The sequence below is a fragment of the Poromitra crassiceps genome, assembly GCF_964638095.1.
Source record: "Poromitra crassiceps genome assembly, chromosome: 15".
Lineage (NCBI taxonomy): Eukaryota > Metazoa > Chordata > Actinopteri > Beryciformes > Melamphaidae > Poromitra > Poromitra crassiceps.
This window is the reverse complement of record NC_139634.1, coordinates 26,830,905-26,854,835: the sequence shown is the minus strand read 5'-3', so window position 1 is coordinate 26,854,835 and position 23,931 is coordinate 26,830,905. Positions and strand designations below refer to the sequence as shown.

General features: G+C 44.0%; 1 protein-coding gene across 1 annotated transcript in view; it reads right to left on the bottom strand.

The window, feature by feature from the left end:
• gfra4b (GDNF family receptor alpha 4b) overlaps nucleotides 1-23,525 on the bottom strand; it is a gene marked incomplete at both ends in the record, with an annotated part of 44,806 nt that extends 21,281 nt beyond the window's left edge. The window contains one exon of the mRNA XM_083651830.1: nucleotides 23,483-23,525. Coding sequence (XP_083507956.1) covers nucleotides 23,483-23,525 — 43 coding nt within the window. The remainder of the gene's footprint in view (nucleotides 1-23,482) is intronic.
• Between the last annotated feature and the right edge of the window lie 406 nt (nucleotides 23,526-23,931).

Below are 23,931 nucleotides of genomic sequence, written 5' to 3'. Positions count from 1 at the left end.
TTCATTAGGAAATGTGTCATACGACAAGAGAGCAGTCTATTACATGAATCTCGCCTTCATGTTCATGATGAGACCAGACATCTAAATAGAGGGAATGCACGTGACGTCACGGACGCGACAGTCAGTGCGGGTACGCCCACTCAGCTGCAGTGAGTGTCAAAACGTCTAAACAAGCCAGGTGGCGCCGCCGGGTCACGGTGTTTAGCGTTCAGCTTCCGCGAGAAAACAACGAAAATGGTGCTGTTGTGCCATTGACTGTAAAAATAGATTCAACAAGGCTCGGAGGTATCTTTTTACAGGCTGCTGAAAGCTAATGAAACGGTCCGGATCTTCTCTGCAGCTATCCAGGGTTTCAATGAGGGCTCATTCATTCTCTGGCTGTGTTTTACCTGCACAGATATAATGTTACATGAGTGACAGTGTTCACTATGAACAAAGCTAGCGTGTGTTAGTGACAGCGTATGCTATATTTTTCTTAATAAAAGTTGTAATAAAATAAATATGTACCTCTCCACATAGCCTACAACCAGAATATCCATTGCTGTCCTCGTTACTTTAATGTCGCCAACAAATCCAGCCTTGAAGTACGACCACGCGTCCAGGCTCTTGTATGCTTTCATGCTTTGGTTTGTGTATTTCCCCGGCGTCGATATTAACTCATTGAGTGCCAGCCACTTTTGGAGAACGGACGCTCCCAGTGCCAGAGTTTCAGAGCTTTTTTCAGTGATTTCTCGAGGCCCACAGAATATTGTGTGATATTACTATGTAAACAATGAACACGCAAAAAGAACGATGAGACTCTTTTCTATCATCAGCAAAAACAGGTTTATTGATATCATTTTCCGTTCTTTAGTTATCAGCCGGAGAAGATAGCTTGATTTAACAAAAAAGAGCAGTTTTTTTCTAGAAGCTGAGATAATGGCCCTTTTGTGAAATTAAACATTTCAAACACATCACTGACTCTGAAGCTAATTTTCTGATGTAGTCACACCTCAAAAATAATTTCCTTCAATAAAACAGTGAAGGCCAGGGAATTTTGTTTGGCAGAATAATATTTTTAGCTGCAACCAGCAGCGCTGGCCCCTGCGTGCGCTGCTGGTTGCAGCTTCTTGCTGATCTTGATTTGCTGCTGGTGGGCATCGGATATTCTGGCTTGCGTTTGCCAACCCTGTCCTGCTGCCTGGGTCTGTCTGGGTCAGTGTTGTGTGCTGCTCTGCGTGCCCCCCCCCGCCCCGCCCCGCCCCGCCCCGCCCCGCCCCGCCCCGCCCCGCCTCAACTGCACACTCCTCCTTATGGGAGGTGGCTCTCTGCTGAGTTTGCTCTGCACTGTGAAGGGTGCGCGTCGGCGACATCCAGCTTTTTCCGCGTGTGTTTGTCACCGGCTACTACTGTATGCTTCCAGTTGAGAATAATAACGGCTGATCATGCGAATGGGCTGTTGGCGACAGCCTGTCGCAGCGGACATGGAGGAGCTCAATTGTGGGAGCAGATTGGCTGCTGCCTGCTGCAGGCACATCTAACGTTAAAACGCTTCATGCATATCGATGCATACGGATGCGATGCGATTTCCGTTTCCCCAACGACTTATTCTCTGTTTTTCTCTGCCTTTCTGTTAACCTGGAGAGCACTGTCGCCACCTAAGGGTTCTGTAAAATAGGTTATAGACCTCCAATAGCTACAATAGTTGTACAGGAGCTGCGGAAGGCTTTGATCGACGTCCCACCGTCAAAAAACGCATTGGACGTCGAAAGACGTCCGTGGCACTCTACGTCACTATTTAATTGGACGTCGAAAGATGTCCATGGCACTCAATGAGTTAAGTACATATAAATGTCAGGAAACCCTATTCCTGGCCACATGTCTACGTCCATGGACCACTGGTTCTTTGGCAAGCTGTAAGGGTCACATTCGAGTCCAACTGCCTTTAATTTAAGCAGATAATCGTTTATATTAGCCAGGGTTTCGCTACTACCCCTGGCGGAAGCCACGTTTGTTTTGGAAATTTGACACTCAGTGCTGCTCAGTCTGGCTGAGGGGGCGTGTTCAGGAGGGGGCGTGGCGTCGGTGCATTCCCTCTATAGGCAGCCTCCCTTGTTCGCAGTGTTGTTAATCATCACACCATTTGGTATGTGACAAACCTCAATGGAGCCCTCTCTGACATGACACACAATGCTGTTACTAACTAAAACTAACTAAACTAAACTAGAAGACGTAAGGCATCCATTGGTACCAACCATGTCATGCTAGCTTGTCGGGAAGGGGTTGCTCCAAAGCTGAATTTTGGCAAGAGAAATACTGACACAACTTTCTCACAACAATCCTCACAACATTTAATTACCCCCTCAGTCACTTCATTCTGCAGCCGGGACCTGGGGGTGTATAGTCCTTAGTAGAGGGGGCTCAAGCCTTGTTGATGTTGGCAGTTGGGAAGAAGCTTTTCTTGTGGTGAGAATTGTTGTCTTGACAGACCTCAGTCTCTTGCCTAGGAGCAGCATTTCAAAGAGTTTGTGTCTGGGGTGGGAGGGGTTGGCCATGGTTTTACGAGACTGCTTGAGTATTCTGGCGTTGTGCAGGTCCTGAAGAGATGGCAGGTTGCATCCCATCACCTTTTCAGCACCGCGGATGATAAGTACATCCTCTGCTGTGCCTTCTTGGTGAGAGCAATGATGTTCACCTCCCATTTCAGGTTCTGGCTGATGATGGTCCCCAGGAAGCAAAAGTACTCCACAGTGTCAACTGGTGAGTCGCCCAGGGTGATGGGGGAGGGTGGGGCTGCATTCCTCCTGTAGTCCACAACCATGCTCTTGTTTTAACCTCTATGAAATACTGGTAAAGTTTAACCATTCATCAATTTGCTGGGGAGGCCCTGGAACCCCCTCAAGGACTCCTGGTGGTCCACTGACCCCAATTCCTATTGTGGCCATATCACACAGAGGCCACACTCCAGGCATAGAAATTGTAGGAAGCTGGAAGTAAAAGCTTGGCATGAATATATACATATATATATATACATACATACATACATACATACATACACACACACACACACACACACACACACACACACACACACACACACACACACACACACACATTCCCCCCAAAATGAGAGGAAAGCGATTGACATAACAGTGAGCATAGTGATGAAGTGTTAACCTTCTGTCAGGGTCCGTGGCGCTGTGACAGGGCCATGATGTCTGCCAGCTGTTGCTGTCACTCAAGGGTCATCACATTAGGGGGAGGAGCCACACGCATTCCACTAGAATGACCGATGGCCACTTTCACTGATGAGACTGTGAAGTGCAGAGGGACCTCAGCCCTCTGTCTCTCTCGCAGCGTGCCTCCAGTCAGACTGGCATTGTAATGCAACAGTGAGACTGAGAGGAGCACAAACATGAATCTTCACATAGGGCTTTTCAGCTGATTGCCTCCACTTGATTCCATCTTGATAAAAAGGTGCAACATGGCAATTTCCCTAGTGTGTTGTGTTTTGAGGCAATCAATCTCCACTGGCTGTGTTTCTCAATTTTATGGGTCTCAGAGACACTGCTCTTAATTGGTGTGAGACAACAGTCCAGCCAATGCTGCACAAATGAAGCCTGTTTGTCCGTTATTCAAATGTCTTTAATGGCAGTTCCCACTGTGAGCACCATAATAGAGAGGTCCAGGGATGACGTATTTTTGTAGGCTGAATGCGGAAGTCCCGAACTTCCTGGTTCTACACTGTTTCTGTCTATGGGATTTTTGAATGGGTTTTTGGCGATATGCTTCAAATAATGTCTGTGGGCAACGCAAGTTTAATCAAACGCGAACCAAGGTTCAGCGGGATAATCTTCACACATGAGGACCACTTTCATGAGTTTTGTAGCGTAAATGCGAGCCCTAGAAGTAAAATGCTCGAGCTAAGCTAATCCTGAACTACACACTGTCGCATAGGCTTCACGTCACGTCAGCACTCAACCTGGACTGTTGTTGATGTGTGCACTGATTACCTCGGGCTGAACGGGGCTGAACCAGGTGAGGGAAAGAGAATTTCCGTGTTCGCCCTTTGAAGTGGTGACGTTATTGACGTATATATCCACATCGACTCAGCAGTGTAGTCTCATTTAGCCGTTTGCTAGCTAGCCGCCCGTTTAACGGCATGTAAAAGCTTCAAAACTCATAAAAGTGGTCTTCATGTGTGAAGATGATGTTACTAAACACTGGTTCGCGTTTGATTAAGCCAGCGTTGCCCAGAGAGATTATTAGAAGCATCGCGCCAAAAACCCATTCAAAACTCCCATAGGCGAAAACTGTTTAGAACCAGGGGCGTTAGCATCGATGATTTCCGGACTCGTTACTGGACCTCTCTATTGCTTTAAATCTTGGTTTGATTTTGAGTCTCCACTTGGTTACCTAATAGGTAATTGGTGTCTTGCCACGCCACACTCAAACCACTTAATATAACGATATGTCAGTACAGGGGGGTTGTAAGACAACTAGAGCCAACATTAAAATGACAAAAACTCAAATGCGGATCAATATGACCAGATGCTAGCCCATTGAGGGGGATAAGTATGCCTCGCCACTCTTGGCTGAGGTCATTCCATGGAGGACGCAGCAGAGGAGCCTGTCAATCACCAGAGCGCCACGGGACCACAACGGCAATCTGCAGTAGCTCAGTTACACGGCTTCTTTCATTGTATTAGAGCCTCTAATGAAAGGTCAAGAAGTAATCAGAAAATCTACAAGCCATCGACTTAACATCAAAGGCAACTTAAGCTCTCAGTCAACACATGAATATAAAGTCACAAACGTTCTAATGCCAACCGCTGCTAAACAAATCATCTTTGTAAAATCTTTAACCAGTGCTTTGATGTGTGTAGAAAGTCAGTCAATCAATCAATCAATCAATCAATCAATCAATCAATGAAAGTCCTTCTTCAAGGGTCTACAACCACAGTGTCAGTTTGTCGTCTTCAGAGCTGTCAATCATGCTTACATCACCGCTAGCGACAAATCAAATGCACAGTCAGTTGCTGAAGCGCTGTGCAAAATCATGACAAATAAATATGATCCCATCCTCAACATTTCCCTCTCCTCATTAGCATGTGATAAAAGTGATTCATAACACGGAGGCGTGACAGTGACCTCCTGGGTTACAGAAAGGCCCTGAATCACCTCTACTCTACCTAATGAAATACATTTATTCATGATTTCACTGTATTTTCTTGCCACAAAACAGGTTTGTTTTACAATCGTTCTTGTGTTATCCTTTCATCATTTATACTGTTATTATGGAATGATATTGCTCACTAGTTACATGATAGATTCCATTTTTACAAGACAACTAAAGTTTTCAAAACTTCATTGATCCCCCCCCATTCAGTTATAAAGCTTCTTGAACAATCTGTCTGTTGTCAACAAAAACATTGATTCCGACTGAAGCAGCCATGCATTATTCCCCAAAAAAACCTATTAGACATTTGTGTCACAGTTTGTAGAACAAAAGCAAAACTATGCATGAAATTAATAAAGTTTTCTTTTTGCAATCAATTCGATTTTATTTTCACAAACTGCAGGGCCAAGCGGCTTGATAAACTATGTTCACCATGTTGCTGTAAAGGTAATGATAGGACCTCTAAAAACTTTCACAAATGCGGCCTTGGAGATAATTATATGCTGTGTATTTCCAAAATGTCAAAAATGAATATGGCAAGCTCTGCAGAAAGTCCGAATATGACAGCTAAATGAATGGTGCTGCAATTAACTGGAAATATCAGCTAGCTTTGATAATGCACTGTAGGTTATCACCTCATCACTGCCTCTATATGTGGTCTCCTGAAGACTGACTGAGGCTCTTTCATGCTCTGTTGGTGACTGAAAGGAATGAAGGGGTTGAAAAAGGAACAGTTGATTATATGTTTCGAAGGAGATTGAGAAAGAGAGTTGCCCTATTCATTTTTTATCTGGTCAGCAACTGTTGTATTGGGATCAAACCTATGAAATCATATTCCAACCGTAGGTTACATGGTTTTATTTCATTGTGCACTATATTACCATTTGTATGATAATCACGTACAGATTGCTTTCTGTACTTTCCTTTGTCCCTGAATACCAAGGCTGCCAAGGATTCTTGGTGTATTCACCTTCTTGGTGTAGTCATCTGTTTAAAAATGAATATATACCAGCACACTAAAAAAAACAAAAAAAAATGCACCACTAACACAATGTTTTCTCTGTAAAAAATCTAGGATGGCCAGTCTAAGCAGCAGTGAATACTACAGGAGAAACAGCTACAGTAGGTACACAGTTCTTCTGAAAAACTGGAATTGAAGTGAAAATGCTCACAATGTAGTGTGAAAGGGAGATAAAGGCACAGAAGATATATGGCCCGAGAAAACGAATGAGGAGTTATTCTATATAAAATTCACACTTTTTGAAAATGCCATGCTGACCTCTATGCTATCGCCTTCTGAAAGGTTGCCCTGCTGCAATTCTATTCTGCAATTCCGTTCTATGAAATACTAACTCCAAATAATATCATAATTGACCTTTATTAACAGAATTGTGCATGTATTACGGGTAGTGTCCAACAAGATCCCCCGCCTTGCCTCTTTGCATACTCTGTGATCCTTACTGACAGCGTGACAAGAAAATAAGATTTGTTGATAGTCGTTAAATGACCTCTGTCTTTTCAGGCTACGGCTTAAAAATGACTGGCAAAGAGCAACATCAGCTTTTACATGACCTTTTGTTTTCACCATATGTTAACATCGCCATATGTTGTCTCTGTAACCTCAAACAGGTGTACCTCCCAGGTCCGAAGGGCATGCAGTGCACAGAAGTATTGAGGCAGGTAATCTCAGGCAGCAGTTAGTTCTGCAAGCCTGCCACCACCCCCCCCCCCCCCCACACACACACACACACACACACACACACACATGCCACACACTTCCCCCAGGCCGAATTTGTGATGCTGTAAGAGATATCATGCTGAGTCTCATTATGATGCAGACCATGAGATCTGCAGGGCAATGGATCAACCTCCCAAAAGCAATAACAATGCTGCCAAAAACGTGGAGCTGAGACGGGCGAGCTTCTACTGGCCGTTTCTTCGCAACAGTAATGAGCAGGTCGTTTGGCAAAGGAGAACTTCCACGCGGGTCACAGCTCCAGACCCTTAATGAGATATCAAAACTATCTGAACGGGTGAAACCTCCCATATTTTCACCACTGTCTCATAAGCCCATCAGACTCTATGTATAGATATATCTTATGCTAACGATTTTGTTTTACCACAACTTGTAACTTTGTGAAGGATGATGTCATACAAATAATTTATTATAGTAGCACTTTGCTTTACGGTACACAAATTACAGGGTGGTAACTGTGTATTTACATAGAACGGATCAGAAAATAACAAATCATTTCTGGTAATAACGAGTAACTACATGTATTATAGTAACTAGCAGAACTGTGTCCTCATTCGTACACTATTGCCATGAGTCAGCCACATCCGGTCTGACACAATTCCCGGTCTTTTCGCGGGGATTTTCACTTCAGAGGATGCCACCTAGTAGTACGGAATTAATTTAGACATATCTCTTCATATAGGCTACATACATGGACATTTAAATGTCCAATTAGTTTAGGAAAGTGACTTTGATCAGAGACTGCTGTAGGACGTGCTTGGGCAGCGTTCGACAATCGATTTTTAATGCCTTGACTGCATTTGTAGCATTAGCGTGAAGAGAGGGGTGTCAGACTCAGGCCAAGCCTAGCATGTAGCTAAATGACTCAGGCCAAGCCTAGCAGCGATAGCGTCCTTTATGCAACGCTGCTGCATGCACACTGTGCATATTTGTATCTGAATATCTGAATATAGCCGTTGTGGGAGCGGCATATTTCAACGTGGGGAAGTAGAGGAATTACGTCGCTACGATTTCCATTGCGGATATATAATTCGACCCTGACTAGATGTAGTGGTTTGAGGTAGCCTACAGCACACGGTCGTTATACGTGAAAATGTTTGCTGGGTACGGTAAAGTTAGGACAATGCTGCAAAAGTGTCCAACTCGGGACACAGTTACATAATCATAGTTTTTGCCATTAAATACTTGGAATATTGGGTGATAATCACTTACAAATACTGAATAATTATTATTACTAAATCTTTATTTTTGTATTATTTGCTTACCGGTCCTTTCCTTCTCTCTTACAGTAGATACACCTTCCATATCCTACTGCAGAAGACAGATGAGGTTGTTACAGTATTTTATACCCAATAACTATTATTAAAGTACTAGATAACACCATGGGTACTGCCCAACTAAAGCCAAGCTTGATATTCCTTGGTTCAGAGTTCAACTATTTTTAGCCCAATACAAAACCTTTATGCATTATGGTAACCTTAATGGAAAATGTTTATCTCAGCAGTACAGAAAATGACTAATACCAAGACTGGAAAATCCACGGCAGCTTTCGCAGCCAGGTCCTCCTGCCGCTTATCACAAAATCACTGCTGATTCCCTCAGGATGGAGAGTCAATGGACCTAATATGGAATGATTCTTCTCCAGGCATGGGGCAGATCCATGGGAATGTGGCTCTTGTGTCTCAGCTATCACTCAACCAGTCCTGTCAAATGCATAGTGGCATTCCCTTGATCCAGTTAATAGGAGCCTAACAAGCCATTGATTGGATACGATTGGGTTCCAGGGTGGTGACAGAGGGAACAGCCTCCACAAACGATGCCACCATCTACTGACCGTCAATGAGACATTTGAAGGAATTTGGTCGGTTAGGTGTCAAAGAGAATCCGGAATGTTAATAGTGCTCACTACTGTAGGTGTCCAACCTAATTGTGTGACAATGCTGGTCAATCTCACCAACAGAATATTATAATCAGTATGATCACCTTCTGTTGACAAGCTCTGACTCCAAGTGAAAATGCGGAGTCAACCAATCCTGAAAACTGTAGAAAGATTTAAAATCCCCATCTGTGGAAACAGAGATGGTGGTCTTCTGTGCATATAGGATTTGCAATTACTGTACTGCTGCCTGCTTCATGCCCTGTCTGAAATATATTCCTGTGTCTGAAATAATTAATCATGTAGTGGTGAGCGGAGGTGGCATCCTCCAGATGTTGTAAATCCACTGCAGCTCACAGAGACAGGTGCCCTCCAGCCGGTTCCTGTCTACTGGCTTGGTAATGGTGTGTTTCCTTTCCTGGAACGCTGGAGAAATCAAGCAGCACTCAGTCCAACCTCTATCATCTCCACATTACAAGGTTATATACAGTAGTAGAACATAACTTGTCTATTCGCCTCAAGAATTGAGGATATTTGGTGTTTCCAGACCAAAGCTTCATACAGAAAAACACGATCACTCACTCACTCGCTCGCTCGCTCACTCACTCACTCACTGACTGTCCCTGTTCAAAACATGCCTGTTCTGAATGGGCCGATTGCTTGGCCCATATAGTGTTTAAAGCCAGACAGAAACTTCAGCGGTGAGACTATTCAGCTTGAACTGTTGAAGTAGTTTAGATCCTTCCATTGGTTGATTCTGCTGCCAATCAAACGTGTCTACTCCTAGGGGGGCACGGTGGCGCAGTGGTAAGCGCTGTCATCTCACAGCTAGAAGGTCCTGGGTTCGATTCCCACCTGGGACGCTGTGAGCGCTGAAGGAGTGCGTGCCCGTCCGCATGTCCTCGAGTGCCCACCGAGCAGGTGGGGTTGTCAAAAGGGCCTTTCTGTGTGGAGTTTGCATGTTCTATCCATGCCCCCTGGGGGTTTCCCTCATATAGGAACCACACACCAAAACATGCAATATCCTGGTCGCTGAAGGGGCACCTGTTCGGAGGGAGGGGAACTCGTTGGCATAGCGTGATCCTCCCACGTGAAGCTTTCCCTGTCAGGTGAAAAGAAGTGACTGGCTACTGCCCATGTCTCGGAGGAAGCATGGAGCTAGTTTTGGCTCTCCCCAGATCGGCAGAGGGTGGAGCAGCAAACAGGATAAATCAATTAAATTAGCACTAATGGGGGATAAAAATGGGATAAAAAAAAACTGGTCCATTGGAGTGAACGGAGATGTCGCGACTCTTCTATATAGATGGCTCTGGGCTAGTTACTTTGTTACTCTACTCTGTGTTATTCTCCTGTGTGTGTTCATTCTTCTCTCTCAGGTAGTTTAACTGAGCTGAGCGGCTCGCTGTTCGCTTGTTTAGTCAAAGTTTATTCATACTGAATGTGTCCTGTGTTCAAATTGCACCAGAAATAAGAAATACACCTGCCAAGTGTGAAGTAGATCAGAAATGCTTCTCAATATGCTAAGGACACAAACACATACAGTACATACACACTCACAGACAGAGTGATTCCTTGCTTTATAGTACTAGTGCCCGTTCACCCCACTGTTGCACAGCTGTTCGTTGTTGTTTTGTCTTAATATTTAAAGACATAATGTTTTTTTTTCCCCCAACAGCAGTTATTTTCTCCACTGAACTGAAGATTGGTCAGTTCAGGCTCTACTGTATATCATTTTCAGTTACAAAATTGGTATCCAGTGTTTCTCCTCCTGGAAGGCTACAGTTACCAAGCTCATGGTTTGGAGTGAGGACACGCACCCACCCACTCCAGTGAGGGTCAATGCATTGCCGGTAGGTTGGGATCTTATTGCCATTGTGTCATTTCCTGTATTTGAGATCTCACATTTCGTGGTCTAGACAATGATTCAATTTTATTTTGTGCAAACAAGCATTTCCAGTCATTCCTATTTATTTCAACAACGATGAGGCCACCAAATTGATTTCACTGATTTGATTAACGGAAGAGCTCCTCCTGGCCATAAAAGAAGCTGAATTAATTTAAATGAAAAACTGTTTGTTGCTGTAGCTTGACTGGTATATGGTCTCGCCTGGGCCTGGTGATAAGAAACAATTCTATTTGCTTACTGAAGTGCAGTGTAATTCACTTGCCTGTGCATGTAAACAAACAATGAAATAGCCCTGAGTAATTAGATAACGTATAGCGTTTGAGGCCACATTTACTTTTATTTTTATTAAATAATAATAATATGGTAAATAATACAGCCAAAGCTACAGATATCAAACGGTTGAGTTACTGTAGTGAGCTCATTTATCCTGCCTGTCATAAAACCTGTGTTGGGACCAGAATGATACAAGGGAGCATCCATCATAGCGTTGCCAGCAGCATCGTCTTTCAGGTCGGCGAATAAACTTTTTCCCTCACGTTTTGGGACACGCCTAAATGCTGTGACACAACCAACAACTTTTGGGGCAACATGATAAGACAACGATCATGGCAAGAATGAGACGTCATGCCCATGTTGCCCACTCCTTGGGCAACATTATCCTAAAACATTGCCTAAAAAGGCCACTCGACAATAGCCCTTTACCTGGGGAACACAGGAGGTAAAGGGGATGAATGTAACCTGCGTTGTGTAGTGCCCCCGCAGCTGGGGATTGAACTAGGAACCTCGGGCATCAGAGGCGGACGTTCTAGCAAGGAGGCTAAAGCGCACGAGCTAGCATCTGTCGCTAGAGCATCTCTTGAGGCCTCGGAGAGTGAGGTTTACTCGCTGCACACAGCACTGCCTGCTGGCCACCGTTACACTCACCCCCTAAACCTCACTCCCATCCGGGTCAAGGCATCAATGTAACCTGCATTGTGTAGTCCCCCCAGGGCTACACCGGGAACCTCCAGCATGGGAAGCGGGCGCTCAGCTGAGGAAGCCCATGGGCTCTAGTGTCTGACACTAGAGCGTCTCTTGAGGTCTCAGAGAGGGAGGTTTACTTACTGCACAGCACTCCCGCTGGCCACTGTTACATGAATACCAGCTGCCATCTTTACTTGCAGGAAATGAAATGAGAGGAATAACTGGTGCACACATTTCATCTAAAAGACACTTCAGTAGCTGTGATCCTTGTCTTTACTGTAAAATGCCAGCAGAGAATCACTGTATCAAAAAGGAGTCCATGAATAAATTTAAAATTATATCGGAGATTGGAAGAACACCGTTATTTACACAAAAGGTCGGTAACACTTTACAATACTGGTGCAAACATGTGCATGAATGCATGCTTAACTCATGATGAATTAAGCCATTAATTGATGCTTACCGCATCATCAACTAATGAAAGGTATGTTTGATGAACACACCGAGTCATATATGAATTACTATTAATTAAGTAGGCTATGCCTATATCATCATAGTTAATTCCTCATCAACACATACATTAACACACTGTGTTCAATAATACCGTAATTCATGTGTTAATTACCACTATCGACATCTGGCTCCCTGCAACCGGAACTTTAGCGTTACCAGACCGCAATGCCGATAGCCCACAATCCGAACCAGCTGAGCGAGGCGGTGTGCAGCGTGTCAGGGACCGGCTGGATCTAACCTCTCCCAGCCATTTTACCTCGTTCATCATGGGCATTCCTTCCTCTTCGAAGCTTGGTCCACAGAACATGTGGCCGGTGTTTTGTGCCTATCTTACCGGGTGTCTAAATGCACGACCCAGCAGGCCAGCCACCCCCAGGCTAAGAGCCTCTCTCCCGGCCCGACACCCAGGGCAGCCCAGGGTCTGTCTGAGAGCAGGTCGAGGTCACTGGGGGCTGGGTTTACCCAGGCTACCAGCACCCAACCGCTACCCGCCCTGCCCCTCACCTTGCCTGGGTCCCACACCTCCGGCCGAGACCCCTTCAGAACCTCTTAGCCGGGTACGGCTATTTCAGCAGCTGTAGTAGCTATCATTCCGATGTTGCTGCTCTGATATAGGCTATGCGTGTAGTAGCCCCGAACCAGACCAACTCCAACACATTCTCTGACGTTGTATCCACTGTGCATCTCCAACAGACATCAAACACTGGATGTATGTCTTGTAGGCTCTATATGCCAAGAACCACATATATATGTATGAGTTAAGTGTTGTGCCTCACAAGTGCCTATATCATTATGTATGAATTAATAGTTATGTGCCACATATAGTAAAGTCACGATATACTTATGTATTAATTAATTGTTATGTGCCACAAATAGTAAAGTCACAACATACTTATGTATTAATTAATAGTTTTGTGCCACATAATGTAAAGTCACGACATAATGATATCCTCACAAATCATTAGCTGATGCTGATCATGAAATCACTTTTATACAGTATAGTCATGTGAACAATTCAAAATATATAGGTAATCAGTGAAGACCATCATTGGAGTTATAAAAGCACATTTATTTATCAAGTTTGTGAACATGTCCCCCCAAAGTCTGCCCTGGAGCAAGGACTCGCTCTCCAGTGCCCCTTGTCTGTATCAGCTGGGGGAAACAGTCTGGCCTCTCCCCTCTCCTCCCCACGGCCCGCGTTGCTCGATCTCTCCGGCGGGTCCAGCTCTCGTCCTTTTTCACTTGTGTTGCTCTTCACTTCCCGAACCAACGTGACTGTAGCGACAGGTCTCCACCATGCACGCACACACAACAAACAAGTTAGCTAAATTGCTACGGCTAGCTACCTGAAACTCTAACAAACCCGCTCGTTCCTCTTGCGATTGGTATCCAATATCCATTCGACACTGCCACCACCACTGTGACCGACTTTTAGGCTTTGCAGTTTGTACTCTTTGTAGAATAAGAACACGGAGGCAGCTGATATTTGCAAAACGAACACCACCTTGTGCAACCCAGCTAGTTGCTCTCGACCACGAGGATAAGTGTCAAGAAAGACATGGCACACAAACAATTACTTCCGTTGCCTCAGCCTGCCATCAAAAATAAAAGCACGTAGAGCTCAGTACTGCGTAGCTGGTTACAACATGAATTTCGACTTTTATTCTGAAAGTCTTGGCCGGAAACAACATGTTTTCTCGTGGTTACCTTGACAGTGCAGCTACAATGGTGTCTGATATGAGAACATGTTGCAGGTCAGGATGTCAAACAAATAGCACGCTCACAGTGCGCTTTTAGCCTATTTCGGATTACCAGGGGCAAATCCCAAAGATACATGCAGCGGATGACAGATTGGGTAAACACATGGGCTCTTTTAGGCTACTGTCAATTTGAGTTTACCCGTGAGCACCAAGCATCAATCACTCGATCAGCCTGAGCCACGAGAGGAACCTCCATAAAATAGCGTAGCCTACACTACTACACTAGTAACAAGTAATCAGAATGATAGCCTACTGATAGTATCTAATAGACTACAGCACAGTTCGCCCATAAACACACGCTTCCCAGTCATACATATAGCGCCAGTGTCTCCGCCAGGCCACCACCACTGACAAACTACCGTAAACAGCAGAGGCGACTCCGCTGCACCCCGAACGCCTCTCTTTCCAGCCAGCTAGGCACCGGTCAAACAAAGAGAACTCTCTTTCCCCGAAGTCGAGTATGTTTTCCCTGAGATGTCGCTCGGACATAGCATGGTAAACCAGCCCGTCACGTGAACTCACATTTCATTTGGTTTACCAGGCTAGCTCGGACAAGGAGGAGCGTGGCTAGCGCATCCCGTCTTCGTTATGCAACGGGGGAAACTCAATCGATTTCCCGGGTGCAGGCGACTGGATGGGTGGTGGTAGTAGGGGGGCTGCCCTGGGTGTCGGGCCGGGAGAGAGGCTCTTAGCCTGGGTAGTGGTAGAGGGTGGCTGGCCTGCTGGGTCGTGCATGGCCCATTTCCACCGCTGGTATCAACGCGGTAGACACCCGGTAAGATAGGCACAAAACACCGGCCACATGTTCTGCGTCCCTGCAGTGGACCAAGCTTCGAAGAGGAAGGAATGCCCATGATGAACAAGCTAATGGCTGGGAGAGGTTAGATCCAGCCGGTCCCTGACATGCTGCACACCGCCTCGCTCAGCTGGTTCTGATGTGGGCTATCGGCATTGCGGTCTGGTAACGCTAAAGTTCCGGTTGCAGGGAGCTGGATGTCGATAGTAATAATAATAATAATACATTTTATTTGGAGGCGCCTTTCAGAACACCCAAGGTCGCCTTACAGTGCATATAAAAACAGTTTCACGTAATAAGAACATATATTAAAAACAGGGCAAATTACAGCAGGAATAAAACATAGCTAAGAAGGAAGGAAAATGCAGATTGGTTGGGGAAAAGTGACATTAATAGTGGTAATTAACACATGAATTACGGTATTATTGAACACAGTGTGTTAATGTATGTGTTGATGAGGAATTAACTATGATGATATAGACCCCTTATACGCCTACGTCACAATGACAACAAACAGCGTCAGATGCGCAAGACGGAGGCAGAAAGACAGACTCCGCGCAGCCCTGTCAAGTAGTTTTCCAGTCGCCTGAAAACTATTCGAGCTAGATATGTCTTCGTGTTGTGCAGTGGGATGCCAGAATCGGAAAGCTATTGTAGGAGAGTATTCGGGTCCGCCTATTCACACTTAGTTAATATAATAATAAACGATAGAGCCAGGCTGTAACGTTATAATTCACCTAATTCTCCCCACATATCCTGTTCTACGCAACTCGAGGGAACATACACAGCCTCGCACACACGCAATAGAACACAACACAACACTGAACAGTCTGTTACACTATCTACAAAGCAAGGACTAAAGTTTTACCGAATCCCGTCAACTCATACTGCTTTTAATGCTAACCGTAAGTGTCTTTGGTTGCAAGCCGAAAGAGGAAATCGTTAAAAATGCCCGACTTTGCAGTGCTCGCTCATTTCATATCAGGTAAACTGTAGTAGTAGGCTGCAGCCACATCGCTCGGTTAGTTAACAACCAAGTAATGTTAAATAATGTCATTATTGAGTTGAACTGATTGGAACGAGGACATCATTAAAAATGCCCGACTTTGTAGTGCTCTTCATAATCAGGTAAGCTGCCTGAAACTGCAGGCTGCTCAACATCGCTCGGTTAGTTAACGGACCAAGTAACGTTACATAATGTCATTATTGAGTTGTGTGCATTATCAACATAACAATATATCTTTGCAAGTTACAGAATAATTATCTACGCTATCCCCAGTTATAAAGGAATGCACGATATGTATTGCTGGCCATAGGCTTGGCCAATTGACAGCGCCAGTGCGTATGGGTGGGTCTGTAAGACATATCCCATTAAACAACGTTCATTTCGATGCATAACATTGCTTATCACTAGGCGATAAGCTGTGGTAGTAAGCCGAGAACTGCATTTTAAAACTAAAATATAACTGTGTGTTGCAGATGGGCACAGAGCAGTCCTGACAGCGGGGTTCTCGCTGTCTGTCAATGCAAAGCTGACGGCTTTCTGCCTTCAAGTTGCGCGCGCAGCTCAATGTTGACAAGCTGTATAAGGGGTCTATAGGCATAGCCTAATTAATTAATAGTAATTCATATATGACTCGGTGTGTTCATCAAACATACCTTTCATTAGTTGATGATGCGGTAAGCATCAATAATGGCTTAATTCATCATGAGTTAAGCATGCATTCATGCACATGTTTGCACCAGTATTGTAAAGCGTTACCAATGCCAGCAGAGAATCACTGTATCAAAAAGGAGTCCATGAATAAATTTAAAATTATATCGGAGATTGGAAGAACACCGTTATTTACACAAAAGGTCTATTATCTATCATTTACCATTTTTTTCTACCATCTTACCATTTTTAAGAGCATTACTTGTGTCAGGGTCTTTCCTTACAGAAACAAAATGCAGTGCTGTCTCCAACTGCCTGGTTTGGTTGTCTGTCTGGACTGCTGATGTGACACGAGTTGGTGAGTCAGTCTTTTGGAGAAAAAGTCTGAGTAACTTATAGTTTTGTGTGCTATTTCACACTCAGCTAGCTGGAGGAGAGAGCCTGAAAATTATGTCCTTGGACCTTTGTCATCTGTTCTCTTGCAAGATTCGCTTCCATCTATCTTCATAAAACTTCACTCACCCCAAATAGATTCAGCAGCGTCCCAGAAATACTGTAAGAAGGCAGGGAGTGGAGCTTAAACCCTCCATTGTAAATTCTGTCACAATGGGGCTGTGCCTACTTGTCTGGAACAGACTTTCTCTCTGGATAACCACCGACAGTCTCAGAGCTAATGAGCCTCTGTTTGGCCCTTAGAGGCCACTGTATGTCTATAACCCCTGAGCCATTTTCTGAGTTCCCTAACAAATGTAACGGCGACACAGCTCTTAGTCCCAGCAAGAGTCCCACTTATATGCAAGTACTGTATCCTATCACTTTCCACTTCCTTGGGATCAACATGACGTGGCATGAAGACGAAAAGTAGCCCATCCTCCGACACTGTCAAATGATTTCGGATAATGACCATTGGTGCTATTTCCTCTCACCAGTGTGACCTGTTTAAAACATTTAAACGGCTTTCTGCAGTGCCTCCCTATCTCACTTTTGGGCTGTTAGAGGAGGGGGACAGAGGGGAGGCGGGCTTTGGATTATCGCAGGAGGAGGACAGAGGAGTCGAGGTGGCTCGTTCACCTTTCCCGAGGCTACTGTTGGGGCCCTCCGCTGCAGGGGGAGTGGATGGGGCTCCTCGGGACTCTGCCGGAGGCAAGCGACTCTACAGACTGTGTGTGAAAATGGTCAAAAGAGACAGGCTGAGCAGCAGGGCCGACACCCCGTGGAGGAGCAGCCTGGGGGTGGGGTCGGGGGTCAAGCCTGCTTGGAACATGTTGTACAAGGGGCCCTTGCCAAAGTACGCCGGGGACTTACAGTGGAGGGTACTACATGGGGCACTGCCAGTCAACACCTTTGTCTCTGTGGTGAACTCCAATGTGAACAGTGTCTGGCCTTTCTGTGGTGTGAGAGAAACAATATGTCACTGCTTCAGAGACTGTGTGAGGCTCAGGCCCCTCTTCAATGTGCTCAGTTCTTTGTTTTGTGTTCTTGGGGCCGTTTTTACTCTTTCTGTCTTTATTTTTGGTTTCCATTGTGGGAAGAGTAAACAAAGAATGGGGTATATTCTCAATTTCTATTTCTTGCTAGGTCAAAGATGGCTGTGCACCTTAGTAGGAAGAGGAAAGTAGACTAAGACATCCAAGTAGGACTTGTAGTGTTGTTTAAGGCTCTAGTTACTAACTAGTTACTACTCTACTAGTTATCTACTCTAGTTACTAACTGGGTGAGAGTATCCATAGACACAGTGCGTTTACATGCACACCAATAAACTGATAACTGTGAGTAATCCGTTTATGGCAATAATCTGATTTCTGAGTTTACATGCACTTTAATAATCCGACAATAGGAAAAACCCGGGTTTACATGATTCAGTCAATTAGTCGGATTTCTCTCCAGAAGGCGGCGGTAATTCAACTTTTTACATGCAACTTGTACATGCGCAGATGTATAAACCCACAAGAAACCTGATACGCTGTATACATGCACTCAAAAGACAGGTTATTGGCCAAAAACCTAGGTATGTTTATCGGTTTATTCATAACCCGATAACTGCCATAAACGGATAAAGCTTATCGGTTTATGCTGTTTACATGACCATTTGAATAATCAGGTAACTCCAGAAATCCGCTAATAAACTGTTTATTGTCTGCATGTAAACGCACTGTATGAGTACTACTTTTGGGCGTAACCTGCCAGTCTATTGGTGGGGGTCTTTTTACACTTGGCAGGGAAACCGGTCGAAATGAAAGCAAAAAGAAGATAGTTTGGGCTACTGGAGAGAATCTGATGTGGTTAAGGTCACTTGTGCTGTTAAACTAGGGTGAATCCCTGAACCTGAACTGAATGCTTCAGGAAATGGGACAGAGGGGCTGGGTCAAAGTGGATATACTTTGTCATTGGGGTTATCAGATGGGTCCATCCCATCACAGCTTCATTGAATTGGGTCTGCCACATCTCCAAGAAACTCATCCCAGAAGCACTCCTCTTAGCAGGCACAATGTGCTTGCACTTAGACTTACACACCGCAACATCTCGTCCTGTAATTTCTAAATATCAGCCACGACCACAGTAGGCTAATGGAACAGCTAACCCAGCTAGCCTGACAGGGCTTGCTCAGCAGTTCAGAAACCACATTCAAATGCACGCACAAGGTGCTGGGTTGAAGCTCGCTGTCAGGAAGATTGATCTCCAACCACCAGGAGTCAGGCTGTCCTCCAAAAACGAAGCATCTAACCATGACGCAGATCTTTTCCTTGACCTTAACCACAGTGGGTTTTCTCTCGCCAAACCAGAAAGTGGTGGTTGATGTTGCATACAGTCAATGTGCATAACGCTGACCTCATCAAACCAATGTGACCTTTTTTGCTTACCCTAAACTGACCCTCAATTTGCGGCTTTTGTTCCTGCGTGTGAACATAACCAACCAGAGGAAAGTGCAAATGAAAGAAATGTTACAATGTAGCACTCGGGATCACAGACATCCAACTTACTTGCCTGGCATTCAATATACTGCATGTCAGTTGGCGGATGTTTTTATCCAGTTATTTACTTATTTATTTATCAAAGTCACACTAATTTCTCACCAACTTACAGACATAACACCAAATGAATGACATCTCTTCAGCTTGAGCCCCCCTCCCCAATCGCGACTAGTACGACGATAGGGCCCTAGTTTTTTTTCTCCTAACTCTATGTACCGTTTGGTGATATTATATACTTAAATATTACAGGCAGATAAGTATGTGAGGAATTGAATAATGTCATTATTAAAGGGCAGAGCCATCAAACTGACTGACATTAGATGAATGGCAGAGTGCCAGCTCAACAGCAAGGTTTAAAACCTCAATAATTAAATACAAAGGCATTTCCAGGGGCCTGATGCTGACAATGGCTGGAGAACAGAGGCAGCCCACAGGAAAGGAGCGTAATAGCCATTGTGTCTCTGAAGCTTTTAACCGCTAGCCGGTGAGTGAATATTACTCAAATAATATTGATAGGGTTTAGATGGAAAACTCTTATACTGGAGTTTGATTTCCTGTAGCCGATGAGGTTCCACACTGGTTCATGAAATCTAATTAAGGAGACATTTTAACAGTTCACAAAATATTTGATTGATCAACAATGTGGAGAGAGGCGCACTAAGATGTTTTTGATGTGAATACTGAATCATCAAAAATAAGAGGAAATACGAAACTTTTTTCTCTGGAAAGATGCTGCATTCACATGTTTGTCCCTGCTCTACTGCATTAATAGAAGATTCACTGGAGGGTAAAGACTGACACACTTAATCTCTGGGTAACATTCCCATAATCAAGATGGCAATCTCTTCTCTCACCAATGATGCACAACTGGAATTGGAATGACTGACCCATTTTGTCCCCCATGAAGAAAGCACACGCCTCTGATAGGCTATCTGTTCGCCATGGGTAATAGGCTACCTGCTTCAAATGAGATTCATGACAAATGCCTTACAAGAGGCCAGCCAATATGCTATAGGTGATAGCACGCCTGCAATACTTATCTGTCACCATTAAAGATACAGGTCATATCCCACAATGTCAAACCCCTCGAATGAGAAAATACTGCATGATAGATGTGAAACTGGGAGCTGCTGATTCCTTAAAAGGCAGTTAAAACATGATCTTGTACACTGAATAATTTGAAAGGAAAAACAAACAAATCCCAGATAGTAGTTAATGGGTTTAATCTTAAGGGAGATTTAAGACTACAGGTCATACCACCTGCTAGTGTATTTTCATTGCAACCGCAGAGGTAATTTCTTACCCATTCAGTATGAACGATTACAGTAATATTCAATGCAACCACCTTGTGCTATAGTTATTGGGATTTGCACCTTGAGATGAAATGGTCGTGATCTGACTGTGATGCACCTTTGCCATCTTAGGGTATCCAACCAACAACAAAAAGGCCACATGGCTTTCACAATCCTAGCGTTAATCTTTTCTTAACCATGACATATTCATTACCAATATCCTTATAATATTCATGTGGAACCAAAAGTAGACATTTTGTAAAAACTGTTTTGTTTTTTGTTGTCTGGATTGATTATATCAAAAGCAATCAAAATGGCCTATAATGTTTGATTCTTACAAATATAGAGCTCAAGATTTCTTATTATTTTTGGGCGTTTGTATTGAAAAGTAGATTGTGTGTGCAAATAAGCACAAACAAAATAATTCACACTATTGCATGATCAAACATGCTTTCATCCAACAAAGAAAGTACCAGTAAATAAATAAATAAATAAATAAAGGTGCAACAATGCCAAGCTTTAATGGGCACTATTCTCATGGGAAACATTGTTTTTGATGTGTCCTTTTAAGAGGACCTATGTTCCCTTTCTGGGAAATTGGATGATTTTGAACTCACCTCACAGGTATCTGGAGCAGTTAGGCAGACTGGGCAAAGTGAGCTCAGTCTCTGTCCATATGAGCCACATAACTGTTCCGTATGCCATATAAATGGGTTGAGTTGCCCAAACAACCTATTGTTGCTGACCTTTTGCAGTTTTGCCTTGCTAAGATTGATTTGGGAAGATGGCTGAAGGGGCTAGAATCATCTGTGAAATAGCTTATGAGAACTATGGTGATTTTGAGAATGAAATGCCATTATAGCAGCATCCTGAATACAGTAAGACATTTATTATACACGTTGAAATTCAAACTTGGACGTTTTTCAAAATAGGAAGAACAATGACTGGAATAGTTTGCAGGCATATGGTTGCTTGCTTCCATTTCAAAAGATCCATTATCAACCCATATGCCAAATGAACGCATCAACATCGCAGGTCATAACAGCGAGAAATTTTATGATTTCAAAAGTAAAATTGTAGGGCCTATTAATTTCCATTTACCATTCTTCACTGGCGTCCTCTCATTGTTCTAATCAAGACATCCAATGAGAATAGCCTCAGTGATGAGTAAAAAAAAAGCTAACTGCACATGCCTGTTGCTGTGTGCTGTTGTTAAGTAGGGAGGTTGCCATGGCCATCAATGATCATAATGATGTGTTTGGGACTGACACGTGTCTACTGTTGTGACAAAAGGACACAGAGAGTGTACAGCACACCACTCTTTTCTCAATGCTGTAGTGATTAAAGGCACACACAAAAATCAATATTCCAACTTCATTCTATCACAGGAAGAGTGTCTATACTGCAACAATGGCAAAGCCAGCCATGCACCTCAGTGACACTGACAGAAATGGGTCACTTTTGAAAGCTGTAGAAAAACCAATGCAGTAGTTAAAGTTCTATAGAAAAACATTTTATCATTTGTGGTAGCAGTGAAAAGCTATTGAGTAGCCGATAAGTGTATGATAATCATTTGGTCCTCTATAAGCATATGGACATGGCAAATAATGGCAAATGATAGTGTGGAATATGGGTAGCTGTATTAAACAAAGAACAATAGGCTTACTGATTCATTTAGTAGGAAAGAAATGTCAGTTTACACACACACACACACACACACACACACACACACACACACACACACACACACACACACTCATACAAAAGCACACAAGCTCAGCAAACGCCTGCGCACACATTAAACATGTGCGTATGCTTCAATGCACATACATACCTCATACAAGTCGGGGAATTAAGCCAATTAGCCCTTTTCACTTCCCTCCCAATTCACCCATTTGGTGTCTAAAAGGCAGGAAGTAAAACAGGTGCAAACAAGACATTAATGCGGGCCCCAGCACTGGAACACCTAAATGGATTGAAAGTTGGAAACCCCCATTAATTTTTTGGTTACACCTGTGTCACTCCCTGCCTTTTAGACACAAAATGGGTAAATTTGGTGGCAAGTGAAAAGGGCAAATTAATGTAAAACTTAATTAACTTTTTTGCCGTACCCAGGAGGGCCAGCCTAGAAGAGCCTCGGGGTCTTACTGACTCACTACTGACTGACTGACTCCCCATTGTTGCACATGCATGTGTGTTGAGCAGCAGCAGGCAGCTGAATGAAGCCTGTGACACAGGTGAATGTAGGCCTAATCATCACCTAGTAACTTGATTACATTGACCTGTGCCAACCAAAATTCACAACTCGAAGTGGGAATATTCACTTCCCAGCCCACCCAATTCACCCATTTTGTGTCTAAAAGGCAGGTAGTAACACAGGTGCAAGCAAAACATTAATGAGGGTTTCCAACTTCCAATCCATTTAGGTGATCCAGTGCCAGGGCCCTCATTAATGTTTTGCTTGCACCTGTGTTACTTCCTGCCTTTTAGACACAAAATGGGTGAATTGGGTGGGAAATGAAAAAGGCTCATTTTGGATGAACTTGCTCTTCTGAGTGGCAGCAGACGGGCTTGCCTGGTCGTGTTTTTTTACACAATATAGCAGCCTACTACTTTGATGGATAACTGTCACATGAATTAAAGCCTACTAAAGGCACAATATATAAATTCCTTGTAGTTTTCGGAGCCTAATTGATCAGATTTTAAAAGGGCATTATAAATCAAAGCTCAGACGGAACAGTTTGAAGTAGCCTCTTCCTGGGCTAAAGATAATAGCCTAAATAGCCTACATGTGATGTGACAGATTGAGTGCAAACAAAGTCGTTAGGCTACTTACCAAAAGTTATGAGATGAAACAGATAAATTCCCCACAGATCCATTTCTGTATGACGTGAGAAATTGGGATAAAATTGCGGCAACTCCACGCGACGCAACTACACCTATACAGCTCTGCAATTACACAGCGAGGGGAGATCCTGTTCTGCATATGGAGATCATTATTTGCACAAGGAGAAATCCTTCAATCGATGTTTGGGTTTGTTTGTTTTTTCAGAACTCCATTAGTTTTTCCAACGCGCTTTAGCTTTTTGCGCAAAGGCAGAGCCATACACGCGTTATGATGTCAGTGAAGTTGTCATGTGCGCTGTCCGGCGCTGTGAGTGTGAGCTTCTGTTGCGCGTCGAGGAGCAGTCTCCCAAAGTCCTTCTCTGTTTGGAGAGAGATGCTGCGCGCTGCTGCTGGGAAGAACCACTGCCGAGGAGGAGAGGGAGAGGGAGGGGGGAGACT